Here is a 15,424-nt window from a genome sequence, read left to right on the forward strand (position 1 = left end):
CTGGCTATTTTTGTTTGGGGGGGTTTGATTGTTTTTTTGTTTGTTTGTTTTGTTTTGTTTTTGTCAACTTAACACAAGCTAACATCATCAGCAGAAGGAGCCTCATTTGAGGAAATGCCTTCATGAGATCCATCTGTAAGGCACTTTCTCAATTAGTGATCAATGGGGCCACCCCAGAGCTAGTAGTCTGGGTTCTACAAGAAAGCAGGCTGAGCAAGCCATGGGAAGCAAGGCAGGAAGCAGCACCCTCCATATCACCTCCTGCCCCTAGGATCCTGCCCTGTCTGAGTTCCTGTCCTGACTTCCTTCAGTGATGAACAGCAATGCTGAAGAGAAAGCCTATAATAAACCCTTTCCTCCCCAACTTGCTCTTTGGTCATGGTGTTTCATTGCAGCACAGAGACCCTAACTAAGACAGAAAGGGAGGGGAGGGGACAGAGGAGGAGAAAGAGCAGCAGCGGGGCCACCAGTACCATCATAGCCACACTGATTGAAGCAAATAAATTAGCTTTTGATAAGAGAGAAGAGCTCTTGCTAACCGGCACATCTACACTCTCCTGGGCTGTTTTCTCTTCAAATAAAGGCACAATTTACAAATAAAAAATTATACCTTCTTTAGTGACCTGTCTGTTACCCCAAGCTATAGTCTTCTAGAGAAGATGATTTGCCTTCTAAATTCACCATTTGCCTTAAAAGGGTTGGGCCATCTCTGTAGGTATCTAAAAGTGAGTGAAGGAAGCAGCATGGTCCCCTCGACACCTCTGACTGTCAACAGGTCTGCTGTGGGTCCTTACCCACAGAGAAACCTTTCTGATTTTCATTTATGACAAAGCCTCTTGGGCCACCTGAGCAGCTAGAAGTCAGCTTGCCCTTCTCTTGCACTTCTCATTTTTTCCAGACAGTTCCTTGTGTTGGTTTAACTGTAGCAGGGCTCTTGTGACCTTAGCCATACCTGGTAAATATGGTCCAGACTCCTCACTAGTCTCTACTGTTGTTGTTCTTCAATGGTTTATGGGAAATACCCCCCAACCTGCCCCAGGTCAGCTGGGTTCCCAGTTTTCCTCACTGCTGCATAAAAGCTATTGCTTTACCAACAGAAGCACCCAAAATCCTACTGGTGCCCGAATGTGTTCATTTCTGAGAGTTTCTTATGAGCACATTCCTTCTGGAAATTCACTGGCACTCACCAGGCCATAAGGAAACTATTGACATTTTGCACTGGATACAAATTAAATGTTAGCATTACCTGGTTCATCTGATTGTTTCGTCTTGTCTCAAAATGGAAAAATAACCTTTTTTAATTATTAAATCAGCATCCACCTCTGAGACTATGGCACTCGAGTTGCAGAAGAGGGGATTATGTCTGTGAGTAATAGACTAAGATGGATTTGCAACAACACAAATATGAAATAAAATCAGGGCAACTACCAGCATAAATTAAATGCATAGAATCTGAATTTAATGAATACATAAATCCAAACTTTCAGAAATGTTAATGTCCTGTCTACTTCTTCTCCCATTACCACAGAAACCAAATGACCGTGACCACAAAGTAAAACTAGCCCTGGGAAATGGCTTACGGGGAGATGTATGGAGAGAGTTTATCAAGAGATTTGGAGACATCCACGTTTATGAGTTCTACGCTTCCACCGAAGGCAATATTGGATTTCTGAATTATCCAAGAAAAATTGGTGCTGTTGGAAGAGCCAACTACCTACAAAGAGTTAAGTACACTGAAAAAATGAACTCAAGTGTAGCTGACTTTCAGAATGGAATCCTTTAAAGCTGTAGCATTGGAACCACGCCCAATCAGTCTCACCAAGAGATACTTGCCCATTCTCTATGATGATGGCCTTTTTGAGGTCATCTCATACTCATGGCAACTCATTACTTTTAACATTTGAAAAACCTGTATGAAGTCACGCTCCATTCATACTTGTACATGGGGAAGAAAAACTTGAAGGTTACCTTTTCGTAAGTTTATTATACACTATGAAATGCAGTTTTCCCTTTAATTGAGGTGTGCATAAAAATCACAGGGGGAGTTTTTTATATATCCAGGTATAGGTTCCCAACCTCCTGGCTCTGGATCCAATTGTTCTGAGATAAGGCCCTCGGCGTTTTTAAAAACTGCCAGGTTAAGAGCAGCATCCCAACCTTCAGGAGAAGTGAGATGCTCTGGTCGACACGTGTGTTCTCCTTGTAGGTTCACCAGAAGGATATGTCTTATTTCTCTTCCCTGTCTCAGTTGTTTTATTAAAAGCCTAGGGACCCTGAAGGTCTGTTTTCTTGGTGGTCTGCCAGTCATCCTAAGGATAACCGATGAATACTGACCCTCCATTGGCCTGTTGTTGTCATCGCACCTCTAATAGCAAAATAGCAGAGCTCTGAGACAGTCTTTGTTCCCGGGAATTGACCAATGAATAAGTCCATATATACGAGCTGTGGCTCTGAAGGCAGACCCCAGTGCCACCATCTCCTAGCTAAGTGGCCCCAGGAAGTTGCTTACACTCTTTAAACCTCAGTTTGCCACTGCCTGCTAGGTGAGTGGCCCCCCAGGAGGTTATTTACATTCCTTAGGCCTCAGTTTCTACATCTTAAAACAGAGATGAAAAGATTGAGTCCACCGCCTAGCCCAAACTCGGTATTAATAAGGGGAGAGACTTGCTGAGTTATTTATGCAAAATTCCTGTTGTGTAATAATCTTGGGCATTAACTCTTCCATTTCTTATACTCTGGTGTGAGCACAAGGCATTCCCAAGTCCAAAGACCCTCTCCAACCATGGCACCAAGCCCACACTGTGCAGCTCACTCCCTGACCTCTAGACCTGTGCTGTCCAGTGTGGTAGCTTCTAGCTATGTGTAAATATTTAAATGTCAATAAAACAAACTTTTGAATGCAGTTCGTCACTCACAGTAACGGCTGCCTGGCAAGTGACACCACTCTGAGCAGGGCAAGTGTTTGCACCACCAAGAACAATCATATCGAACCACACTGCTATAGGCTGGGACGTTAGTGTCAAGTCAGCGTAAACTAGCCCAGCCGTGGAGATCAAGGCTAAACACACAAGCAAGCTGGCATTGTTGCTACTATTGACCTCAGAAAGAGAATTTTAATGGAAATTTGTTTTCTACCAAACTTTGACTTACACATGCACATATACACTACCAGCTCTTTACTTCCTCATCCTTTGGTTGTCATGTTTTTATTGTCAGTTTTTCTACACTAAACAAATTTCTTTAAAAAGAAAAAGAAAGCTGGGCGGTGGTGGCACATGCCTTTAATCTCAGCACTTATGTGGAACTCACTAAGTAGACCATGCTTGTCTCCAACTCACAGAGATCCACAAGCCTCTGCCTCCTGAGTGCTGGAAATAACTGTGCCCAGTATAAGTTTCAATATTATTATTTTAGATAATTCAATATTGTTATTTACTATTTTAATTTTCTTCATCAATGTAGACTTCTTAATATACAAGTAGATATCCATTGTTGGTGTGTGTGTTTTAGAAAGAATCCTTAATAGCTGGGCAGTGGTGGTGCACACGTTTAATCCCAGCGCTTGGGAGGCAGAGGCAGGTGGATCTCTGTGAGTTCGAGGACAGCCTGGCCTACAGAGCAAGTTCCAGGACAGGCTCCAAAGCTACACACACACACACACACACACACACACACACACACACACACCACACACAAACCCTGTCTCAGAAAAAAAATTTAAGTATTAAGTAGTCTCAGCAGTTAATGTGGAAAGAAGCATTAACTACAACCACAAAATTTTTGACATTCTTATAAATTTCTTATAAATTAAATCACTGTACATTGTTGTCCAAAAACGCCACTTGGGGGTTTTGTTTTGTTTTGGTTTTTTGAGATAAAGTATCTTTGTAGCTCTGGCTGTTCTTGAACTCACTCTGTAGACCAGGCTGGCTTCGAACTCAGAGATCAGCCAGCTTCTGCCTCCCAAGCACAGGACTAACGGCATGTGCCACCACCACCCAGCACCACTTGATTTTAATGAATTTGAAGCTGGTATAGTAAATATATGGCTAGCAGTTATATCTGGACACTGTTGTACTTGCTGATTTTCTTGAGTGGGGAAAATAATACGCTTAGTATTATGATGACATAAATTCTTACACCATCAAAATATGTATTAAGATAGAGTTGGGGTATCTGTGCTTTAAGTTCAGTTTTAGTTTTGTAGGACAGGGATTGAACCCAAGGCCGTGCACATACTAAACAAGCATTTACCACTAAGCTACAGCCCAGCCCTTTTAAAAACTTTTATAATAGGATAAACTCTTACTAAGGTTTCCCATACTAGCTCCAACTTGTGATCTTCCTGCTTCAGTACCCCTACACACACATACTTCCTGCACTTTTTGTAATAAAGTAATCATAGAAAAACTGCAAAGCTCAGTTGATGTACTCAAACAATATCTTTTAATTTTGGCAGAAAGTTGTAACATATGAACTGATTAAATATGATGTGGAGAAAGATGAACCCATCCGTGACGCAAATGGATATTGCATCAAAGTCCCCAAAGGTACTATGGACTTGTTGAGCAATTAACTGTACACAGAATTACCCTGACTAAGCAACATTTAAGACCTAACATAGTATTACCAGCTGGTAAATTTTATTAAAATTAGTGGGAGGAAGATTTTTATTTATGTATTCTAAAAAATGCATAAATTAGAGAAGGCATTGACTTACCATAGCATATATTATACTTGTAAGCTAGTTAAATGCCCTGCTTACAAGGTAGTTTGTGGAAAGGTCTAGACGGCTATGGCTGCAAAGCTTTGGGCAGACCTTTTGTTTATGATTTTACATTTGTCTAGTTATGTATAGGAATCATTGTTGAATAAAAGATTAGCAATAAGATAATTGCAGCTGGGTGGCCACACAGACTATAAAGTTTAGAAATACATGTCCGTGACATGTATGCACTCACGTGACCTGTGTCTGTTCCTTTTCTTGCTGCGGTGATCAAACACGGACAGGAAGCATCGTAAGGGAGGAAGCACTTGTCCTGGCTCACAGTTGAAAAGACATTGTCCATCATGCTGCTGAAGGCATAATGGCATGACTCTAAGGCGGTCACATTGCATATGCAGTGAGAAAGCAGAGGACAGGAAATGGAACCCTACAGTGAGGCACTACTTCATACAGGGTCCCCAGCCTTCCAAATAAGCATCACCAGCAGGAGATCAAGTTCAAATACACACGCCTGTGGGGGACATGTCACGTTTAAACCACTGCATGGTATATATGAATATGGATATAAGAAGTGGTGCTTCCCACAGCAGGTTTCTTGTCTGTGGGCTGTCTGCCGTCAGTTATAAAGTTGGTGATAAAATGTGCTTATCTCTTTATAAAAATAAATGACAATTTACTCTCTTCTGTCTCAGGTGAGGTCGGGCTCTTGATTTGCAAAATCACAGAACTTACACCATTTAATGGCTATGCTGGAGGGAAGTCTCAGACGGAGAAGAAAAAACTCCGGGATGTCTTTAAGAAAGGAGACGTCTATTTCAACAGTGGAGACCTCCTAATGATTGATCGGGAAAATTTTGTCTATTTTCATGACAGAGTTGGAGATACATTCCGGTTGGTTTCTCTGGATTATTGAGCCCAAAGCAAATATATGCACACTTTGACCTATTCCTGAGTTGGAATCAGATGCCACTTTCCGGAGATGCTTCAGTTTCTCCTGTCTCTTGCTGCCATTTGTCTCCTTATTTTCCCAGAGACTAAGGAGTGAACTATGAAGCGTCTCTCTACAGCACAAGTAAACGTAAAGGCAGGACACCTCTTCCTTGTTTACAGAGCTCAAAGTCCATCCAGCTGCTCTACATGTCCTGCATATTTAGTGGATGCTCTTAGGATAACGGGAATTTTCACATATTTCTAATCAGACAGCTTTTTGCTTTTAGGTTAAAAACAAGTATAAATTAATGTGAAGTTGATCTGGTTGAAGAGGTGTGAGATTCAGAGCCTTTCCCCCTCCCTTCCTTCTGTCCTCCATCTCTATCAGACGGCTTCTCACAAAATCCCCAGGCTAGCACAAGGAAGTGTGGAAGTCATTTTGGTAAATGGTGACATGAATCTCCAACAAGTCCTCCAGCTCATGGCATAAACAGCCTTCCTGTGTGAGTTCCCTGAGATAGGAACTCCCCAGACAGCACTGGATGCAGTGTCTGATGCAAGTCACTGCCCTTGTATGAGTGACTCCAGAAATCACGAACCTTGGCTGACTACAGTAAAAATGTCAAGGCAGGGTGACAGCCAGACTCAACACAGTCATGGCCACTGGTTTGACCTTTTTTTTTTTTAAATAGGCTTATGAGAGCAAGAGATTTTGTTTGGGAAGTGCTGTAAATTAATCATCCTTTCACCCATTTCTTGAGAGTCTTACGATCTTCAGCACTTACTCCATCCCAAATATTCTCTGGCCCTGGAATTTTATGCCACCCTCACTAAGAAGTTACTTCCGGAAGCTGGGAAATGGTTAATGCAGCACTTGCCCTGGCAAGTGCCAGAACCAGAGTTCAGTCCTCAGAACGCACATTTACAAAGCTGGGCTTGATGCAGCATGTTTGTGATCTAACCCTGGGGAGGCAGAAACAGGCAGATCCTGAGTCTGCTGGCCAGTCAGCCACCCTAGCCAAGATCTTGCCTTTTTAAAAGAATGGGCAATGCCTGAGAACAAACACTCAAGGTTCTCCTCTGGCCTCCACACACACACACACACACACACATACACACACACACACACACACACATGCATATGCACACTTACACAGAACATACACACACACACATTCTTTTGAGAGACCTAAAGGACTTTTTTATAAAACCCCTAAGTCTTAATTAAATGAAAAATAGCACCTGGCTGGGCCTTAACATTACAATCTTTATGTAATAAAAGTGTGATTTTTTTCTTCTTAACTAAAAGCTTTGTTATTATGAGAACTAGAAATGCAACTATGAAATTCTGCTAAAAAGAAGTTCATTAAATGAATTAAATAAGATGTTAAAGAGACTTAAACAAAGCTAAAAGAAGTTGAGATTTATTTCTGACATCCAGTAAATTTCTTAGCCAACTCTAGATTTCACATTCGCACACAATGATATCTATTATGTTTTGTGTGACAAGATTGAAATTTCACATTCTATTATCTAGGGCTATACCCTTTTGACACCAACAGAATGAGTCAAGTGAGCTGGGGGGTCTTAGGGGACCAGTATGGGAATATCAACCACCTCACCAAGGTCTAAAAGAAACACTAGCCAGAAAGCAAGCATGGTTTCTGCTAACCCTTCCTTTTCTCCCAGGTGGAAAGGAGAGAATGTAGCTACCACTGAAGTTGCTGACATAGTAGGACTGGTTGATTTTGTTGAGGAAGTGAACGTCTATGGAGTGCCCGTGCCAGGTATGTAGAAGACACCATGAATCTATCTGACACATGCAGGCACTGAACAGAATCATAACAGCAGGCCAAAGTTTGTCTTGCTTTCTCCCACTGCCTAGAGAGTGAAGCCACTCAGAGGTTAAGATGTTTCTCTCTGCTCCGTGCACCACTGTCAAAGTAGTTCAGTGCATCTGATGCTGGCATGCCTGTGTGTTTTAGCCGCTGCTTAATTCAGGGTTCTCAGGCAAGGGAGGTTTCCTCCTTTCCAGGTCTCTGTTTGGCATACTGTGAGAGCTTGCGGGCTGTGAAGTGGTGTATTGTCTCTGAAGTAGAAGGTGCGAGCAGGATCAGTTACAGTTTCTAGAGAGAAAACTGGGAAGGGGAAGATTTTGTTCAGCCTCTTCTTGTGCAAAAGCAGGCTCCTAAGGCCAGCCCAGACCCTGAATTTCAGCATCATCACAGAGTGGAGTCACAGAGGTGTCCACAGATCTGCCTCTGCTAGCAGGTTGGGGAGAAGCTTGGCTCCAGCACCCACTGGTGATTTCTCAAGGCCCTCAAATTGGAGATAACACTGGCCTTGCAGTGAAATTGTCAGAACTAATTTCTTTTAGCTTCGCAAATACAAACATATTTGTCAAATGTATACTAGAGTTACCGTAAGTGTCAGTCATTTTAATTGTGGATATTAGGCTTAAATTCTCCAAGTCAATGCCCAAATATAAGGTGCCAAAATTCAGATGCCACCCAAATCCAATTTGGTGAACCAATGAGTTTTAGTGGAGTTGATAATAGGAATATGGGAAAGAGGTTGCTTGCAAGAGCAGAAATAGCTCAAAGAGAGTTGCATCACCACAGCCCAGCCCAGCATGGGTGACAGCTCACAAAGCTGGAAACCTGGAGCGCACTGCACAGCCCGCAGGCAGCTCCACAGGCTGGAGAGGGTCCTTTGCAAGTCTGTCTAAACCTCTTCCAGGTAGGCTTCTGCTTCTTCAGGCAGATGGTCTGGTCTGAGAGGCTTTGTAGTTGACTACAGCAGTCTGCTGCTTACTCTGACAGGGCAGGGAGTTCCTGAATCTATGGTAAGTTGGTTACCTTGCTACATCGATTATTTATTTTTGTGAACCTTTTTTATTTCCATGCAATTATATATTACATGTAGAGCATATTCTCCCTATATCCCATTTCTCCCTTTTCTCGTCTGTCTGCCACCAAGATTTCTATTTCCATGTCATATATGCATACATGATTTTATATATGTCTATAAAATCTAAGAGAAACAAATAAGAGAAAATGCATATTTGCCCTTTTGAAGCTGATTTAATTCACTTAGTATAATTATCTCCAGTTTTATCTATCTCCCTACAGATGACCTAACTCCAGTCTTCTGTAGGCCTGAAAAACATTCCATTGTGCATATATATCACATTTTCTTATTCACTTGGGCTGTTTCCATCCTTAGCTGTTGTGACTGTGCTGTAATCACACTGACATGCAAGTGTCTCTGGGATGAGTTGGGATCCTTTGCCTAAACACCCAGGAGTGGGCTAACTGGGTCACACATTAGATCTTCTCTTAGTTTTGCTCAAGAAGCCACCATACTGATGTCTGTAGTAGCTGGACTGATTTACATTCCAATCAACTGAAGGGTAGGTATTTTTCTCGCCTGTTTCCCTATGATCATGTGACAACAATGATGTGATGGAAAGCGTAGCCACATCTCAGCTCACAGAGTCTTGACACTTGGTCTGTAAGGAAACTCAGCAGACCCTCAGCTGTGGTAACCCAAGTGTCCAAGTCAGGGCTGTCAGAGACCATGATGCCCAAGGCTGTTATAGAGCCCTCTTACAGTGGCGGATATGCTCCTAAGTGCTGAATCTTTAAACTTTTCTTAAGTAGCTGAGAAAATCTGGAAGGTGGATGGAAAGCCCAGTATTCCTCAGGCACAGAGTCTCAAATAAGCAAGGTCATCATACCCAAAAACTTGCTAAAATTGAAATGTGTCAGGTCCACCCAGATCTGCTGAAAGGGTGGGCCTAGGAAACAGCACTTTTTTAAATCCCTCTAGTGACTCTTAAAAACACTAGGCCAGGGGTGTGGCTCAGTGGCAGATTGCTTGCCCAGCGTGTGCTCACAGGCTCTGAGTTTGATGCCAAGCTCCTCCCCTCATAACACAAACAATATTCAGACACCATGAAAATGTCCTAGAATGTACAGTGATTGGAAAACATTGTGAGTGCAGCACTGAAGTGGTGAAAATGATGAATTTCATACTTTACACAACTAAAAGGAATGCGGGTATGGCGGTGCGTGCGCAGTAGCAGTCTCAGCACGAAACAGGCTGAAGCCAGAGCTATGAGCTATGTGGTGAGTTCCAGACTAACCCAGACTATATAGTGAGATCGATCTTTAACAAAAAGTACAAACAACAAAAATCCCACTGAACTATGAAAGGCTTGAACTCAAGTCTTTCTCAAAATGTAGCCAATCTCCAGTCACCTGGGGAAGTCTGTAAATCTGTAAATCCCAGAGTCAAGGCAGCAGAACTTCTAGAATTGGGATCTAGAAGCTGCCGAGTGAGTCTGTCCTCCCTGGACAGTCAGAACAGGGAGCAGCTGTGTTCAGTGTTGCTCAGTAGCCCACCTGAAACAGATGCTCGGGGAGAGGACATCAGCCTGGAAACCCCCATAGCCAGAGGGACCAGCGTCAAATGGGCTGGTTTCCAGAGGTAGGCAGCCACCAGCTGTGCACATAAACATGTGAAAAGATGCTGGGCCATCTTCCATCTGAGAATCCTGAAAGAATTCCCACAGCAGTGAAAGATTAGAGATGAGCTCTACAATCCCGCACAGCCCCGTATTCTCAGGGTCACTCTGATTGCCATCTGGCATCCTAGCCACGGCAGACAGCTAGACTGAGCCTGGAAACGCAGCCAGCCCTGCTCAGGTCAAGTGTGCATGCACCAGAAGTGACTGTGGGCCTCAGCTGTTACCTTTGCACCAGGGAAGAACGTCTAGTTTGGGACCTAGAATGGAGGCATCAAAAGAACAGTCCCAGTTCTCAGTAAATCTTTCTGCATTGATGAAAACATCCAGTAGAGTAGCCAACAGTCACAGCATGGCTGTCCGATACTTAAAATGTGGGTAGTACAACTGAAAATGAATTTTCCCTTTCACTTCATTATAATTGATTTTTCGTTTTAGGAACCATATGTGGGCAGTGGGTGCTGCTTTAAACAATACAGCTCCCACGAATGGACCAGGTCTGATCTTTAGCCCTAGCCTAAACTTTCTTCTTAAAACTGAATTAGTCAAAGGCAACATCTAGGAGTCAGCCTGGGGTCTAGCAGGCCCACTTTCCTATGGGTCAGGCATTGTCGCTACCAAAGCAAGGAGTCAGAGAGCCAGGCAGCGCAGAATCTGTCCGAGGCACCAACTCCCCCTAATTCTGCTGGGGATGATGAGGTCCTGAGGCAGGTGTGAGGGACCCCCTTTTTAAAGAGTCTGGTACCCTGCCCTCCCCCTTCAGATCAGAGGAGAACCGAATGGAGCAAGCACCTCTCTGTTTTAAGTGTCCCTTTGTTTCTTGCCTTCGTTGGTGCAGTGGGTAAACACACCATCACCATGGGAGAGATTTCCAACGCTGGGGCCCAGGTGACCAAGGACGGCTCCTTCCTCTCTGATTACGGCTAAGTAGTTCAGGGAAGTGGACCCGGTCTCCCCTGGGCCTGCTGGATCAGGTAGAAAATATATTAGTACCTAATTACCACTGTCCTCACAAGCAAACAATAGTAATTGTTCCAATCACCTCTCCACTCACAGCCCCACCGTGGAGCTCAGTTTTCTCTTTGCTGTGTACTCCCTTGAGAGTGCTGGACATGAGCGGAAGAACGCACAACAGCTCACCACACACACACACACACACACACACACACACACACACACCCGCGCCTGTCTTCATCCCTCTGCCCTGCAGCCTGTGAAATACAAGGAAGGAGAGCTGTTGGGAGCTCTGAGTGAACAAACAAGTCTCAAAGGCAGTCTTTGTACCCACAGCACAACAGACCCAACATGGCAAATCCAGCTCAGTTATTCATGACAGTGGAGCAAGGCTTTCTGCTAAAGCAAAAGATGAAACAGGCCTGACAGAGGCAGGCAGATCTCTGTGAGCTCAAGGCCAGCCAGGTCTACAAAGCTACACAGAGACACCCTGTCTCTAAAAAATAAAGAAAGAAAAGAAAAGAAAAAGAAAAAAGAAACAGGCAAACAAACAAACAAAAAATGCCCTTTAGCCACCAATTCAGTCATAGTGTCATAGTACTCAGCTCTGTGTAGCTCACTAAGAAGAGCAGTGATGGCCACAAGCCCAGGAGCCAAAGCAGAGCTGTCTGGGTCGGGCTCTGACACTGCCTGGCCCTTGCTGTATGACCGCAGACAAGTTGTTATATGCCTTTAAATCTCCTCTGCTCCTCTTCCCAAGGTTGTTGCTGCGGTTAAATGAGAATACACCGAGTATAGGCCATGGTAACTATTAAAAAGTCAACATAGACCTATTGTTAGTTTTATTACTTAATTATTGATTAACATTTCTAGTAATCCTGCATTTATCGTGGAATAATGTGGATGTACGTGTTTGAAATAAAAAAAATAGAACTACTCAAAAGAAACTTAATGTTGGCTGTTGTCGAAGCTCATAGTTCTTTGACCTGGCAGAGCCTCATGAAGGAAATTAGCAGCTAATGTTTTCTCACTCTTTTCCCAGGTCATGAGGGTCGAATTGGGATGGCCTCGATCAAGATGAAAGAAAACTCTGAGTTCAATGGAAAGAAGCTCTTTCAGCATATCGCGGAGTACCTGCCGAACTATGCCAGGCCTCGGTTCCTGCGAATACAGGTGAGAAGACTGACCAAGTTCAATTCTCTCCCAGGCACTTTCTTGGGGAACCGCCCCCTTCTTCCGTGGTGACTGCGGTTACCAAATTTTTAGCATACTCACAGGACAGAGTTCAGGAAGAAGTGCTATAGTTCAGTAAGGATAGGAAAATACCAGAAATACAGCATACAGAAATCCCATTCCAATCTCTCCCCCACTGAAATGGCAGGCCAATTTGTTCACCTGTAGCCTTAGAAGACAACTAACAAAGTCAGCATTTGATGAAGTGTCAAAGATGCTTTCAAACAGAAATTATCTAACCCTCCTGTTTCAGGTTTCCTTTTCTCGCTTTCTGTGCTACGGCCAGCATGCAGCACCTAGCTCATACCAGGCAAGCACTCTGCCTCTGAGATACATCCACAGCCATGTTGTCTCCAATTCTAAAGAACACAAATCTGCTGGGGCCCCACCCCCATTCTATAGGGGACATTTTAACTGAGCATCATCAGTAACTTTTAAGTGTCGCTGGAGTTGGTTCAGTCCTCCCATTAAGTACCTTGAGCCCTGTGGTTATGTAACTTGACAAACTCTTAGGGTCCTGGGCAGGGTTGAGTAGGTAAGGAAGGCTACTTCTGTTGTTGTTCATAAAGGGCTGGCATTTGCTTTGCACACAGATGGTAATGACAGAAACATGAAATATCTTCAGATGTGTCTCATAACAGACTGGGAAAACAGGATCCTTTGTGTCTAAATGACCCCTCTCCTGCTTCTACCCACAGCCAGGATGGCCCACCTTACCGGTGTCCCCTCTGCTCAGAGTCTGCACACTGTTGGCAGCTCTTCATTCCACATGGGGCTCCTAAGGCTCTCAGTCAGTAGTTCTTAACCTTCTTGTGACCCTTTGAGACAGCTCCTCATGTTGGGGTGACCCCCAACCATAAAACTATTTCATTGCTACTTCATAACTATAATTTTGCTACTGTTCTGAATCATAATGTATATATGTGATATGCAGGATATCTGATATTTGACCCCCTCACATAGGCCCCCCATGTGAAGCTCCATCAGCTCTCATGACAAAGGAAGCCAGCCAGCACACTGCCAATTTCCAACAACTCCACCCTAGCCCTTCATCCTAACGTAAAGCACAACTGAAGCATAGCTTGTCTGATCTTTTTTTCAGGATGCCATTGAGATCACCGGAACTTTTAAACACCGCAAAGTGACCCTGATGGAAGAGGGCTTTAATCCCACAGTCATCAAAGATGCCTTGTATTTCATGGACGACACAGCAAAAACATATGTGCCCATGACCGAGGACATTTATAATGCCATAAGTGATAAAACTCTGAAGCTCTGAGTATCCCGGTGACTATCTCATAACATTTCCAGAAAGAAACTCAATAGACCTAGCACAGCCACTTGGTATAATCCAACTTTAATTTAATTGAAGATTATAAGGTGCAATTTTTTTTAGGAAATTATTCCCTAAAAGAGGGACAGTTTTTTTAATTACACCTGAACTTTGCAAGTAAAAAGATTTAGAAACAATTATTTTCTAATGTGTGTCTGCCATTTGTCCTTGCAAACTAAGCTTTTTGGAGAGAGGGCCTTATTTTTTAAATACATAATAAACTATATTAACACTAACATACAAAACATTGCTGTCTCTTGTGTTTCTTTCTCTATTCTAAGTAAAAACTCCACATCTGTTATTCCAAAACAGAGAGTGCCATGGCCACAGGTGTCCTGCTCATCTTGGTAAAAAGTGGCAAAAGGGAGGGAGGGAGGGTAGGCCAGTAATAAGCAACACAATGAGGGGCTGGAGAGGTGTCTCAGAGGTCAAGAGCACTGGCTATTTTTCCAGAGGTCCTGGCTTCAATTCCCGGGAACCTCATGGTGGCTCACAACCATCTGTAATGAGACCTGGTGCCCTCTTTGGCCTGCAGGCAAACATGCAGACAGAACACTGAATACATAATAAACAAATCTTTTTGAAACACACACTCACTCACACGCACGCACACGCATGCACACACACACACAATGGGAATCCAGCTCCAGAGTAAAAGGCCCATCTTCCCCCTCCCACAATCATCCTAGCCCCTGTGCAGGCAGTAACCAAAGGCAGAAATGTCAGCTTGGTGCTTAAATGTGCTGTTCCAGTTACTTTTCCACTACTGGCCAAGACAACTTATAAAAGAAAGTATTTAATTTGGAGGCTCACAGTTCCACAGGGTCTACAACTATCATGGTGGGAGCATGGCCGCAGGCCAGGCAGGCAGGGTACTGGAGCAGCAGCCGAGGGCTGACATCTCATCTATAAACCTGAGGCAGAGAACTAACCAGGAATGGAGAGGGCTTTTTGTCATTCTCACTCAGACCACCACCAGTGCCTAATCCTGGTGTATCCAAGTGCTACACTTAAAAGATGTTCAGTACGTATTTTTTCGCTACTTCAAGGGTTACAAGGACAGTTGACCTCAGCTTGTCATACAGAAATGTGGGTCAGATTCTGAGAAACTCTTCTAAGCTACTCAGAAAACAAAACACAGACAGATTTTGAGTAAGGTCTCACTGTGTTGCCCAAGTCATCCTTAATTTTACCATCTGCCTGCTTTAGCCCCTGATTGCTGAGGTCACAAGCATGTACCACCATGCCCAGCTAGAAATCCGGATCCTTTTGTTACGATCACTCTCAATATTTTGAAGCATCTCATATAAAATGTAATGATGGAACAGAAAAGCCTGGCTGTACAAGGGCAGTCCCAGGCTCACACGTACCTGGGACCCCACCTTAAATCTCCCAGTTGGAAACTCATTCCACTCCCCAGTCAATCTCCTGAGCATAAGTCTGCCCAAAGATATAACGTCATTGGCCTACAAGAGTTTGGGACTTTGTAAGGAGCTCTTTGTCCCTATGCTGAGCTGCCTTCTTCCTGAATGCAATTGCTTTATTGCCACAGGTCCCAGCTGTGACAGTCTCAGAAGTGGGTCCTTGGTTGATGCACTCAGGATACATCCTTTGCCTTATTCAGGACATCCCAGTCAGTCACTGAGTCTACATCCAAACAGTGAGACCCAGGTCACCTGGCCTGCTTAGAGGAGGCAGAGATCCCTTTCTGGGGGGACAT

At 43.7% G+C, this 15,424-nt stretch overlaps 1 protein-coding gene and 1 long non-coding RNA gene across 2 annotated transcripts in view; one reads left to right on the forward strand and one right to left on the reverse strand.

Moving 5' to 3' along the window:
• The window catches only part of Slc27a2 (solute carrier family 27 member 2), a 34,141-nt gene extending 20,192 nt beyond the window's left edge, over positions 1-13,949 (forward strand). The window contains exons 5-10 of the mRNA XM_005068569.4: positions 1,529-1,723; positions 4,460-4,550; positions 5,419-5,617; positions 7,346-7,443; positions 12,181-12,311; positions 13,474-13,949. Coding sequence (XP_005068626.1) covers positions 1,529-1,723; positions 4,460-4,550; positions 5,419-5,617; positions 7,346-7,443; positions 12,181-12,311; positions 13,474-13,650 — 891 coding nt within the window. The 3' untranslated portion in view covers positions 13,651-13,949. The remainder of the gene's footprint in view (positions 1-1,528; positions 1,724-4,459; positions 4,551-5,418; positions 5,618-7,345; positions 7,444-12,180; positions 12,312-13,473) is intronic.
• Positions 7,065-10,336, reverse strand: LOC121140505. The gene is made up of 2 exons (XR_005877378.1): positions 10,063-10,336; positions 7,065-7,794 (listed from the first exon to the last, which is right to left on the reverse strand). It is a non-coding gene; the product is annotated as an uncharacterized LOC121140505 (long non-coding RNA).
• Positions 13,950-15,424: the final 1,475 nt, after the last annotated feature.

This window comes from Mesocricetus auratus, unplaced genomic scaffold (assembly GCF_017639785.1).
Source record: "Mesocricetus auratus isolate SY011 unplaced genomic scaffold, BCM_Maur_2.0 Super-Scaffold_100004, whole genome shotgun sequence".
NCBI lineage: Eukaryota > Metazoa > Chordata > Mammalia > Rodentia > Cricetidae > Mesocricetus > Mesocricetus auratus.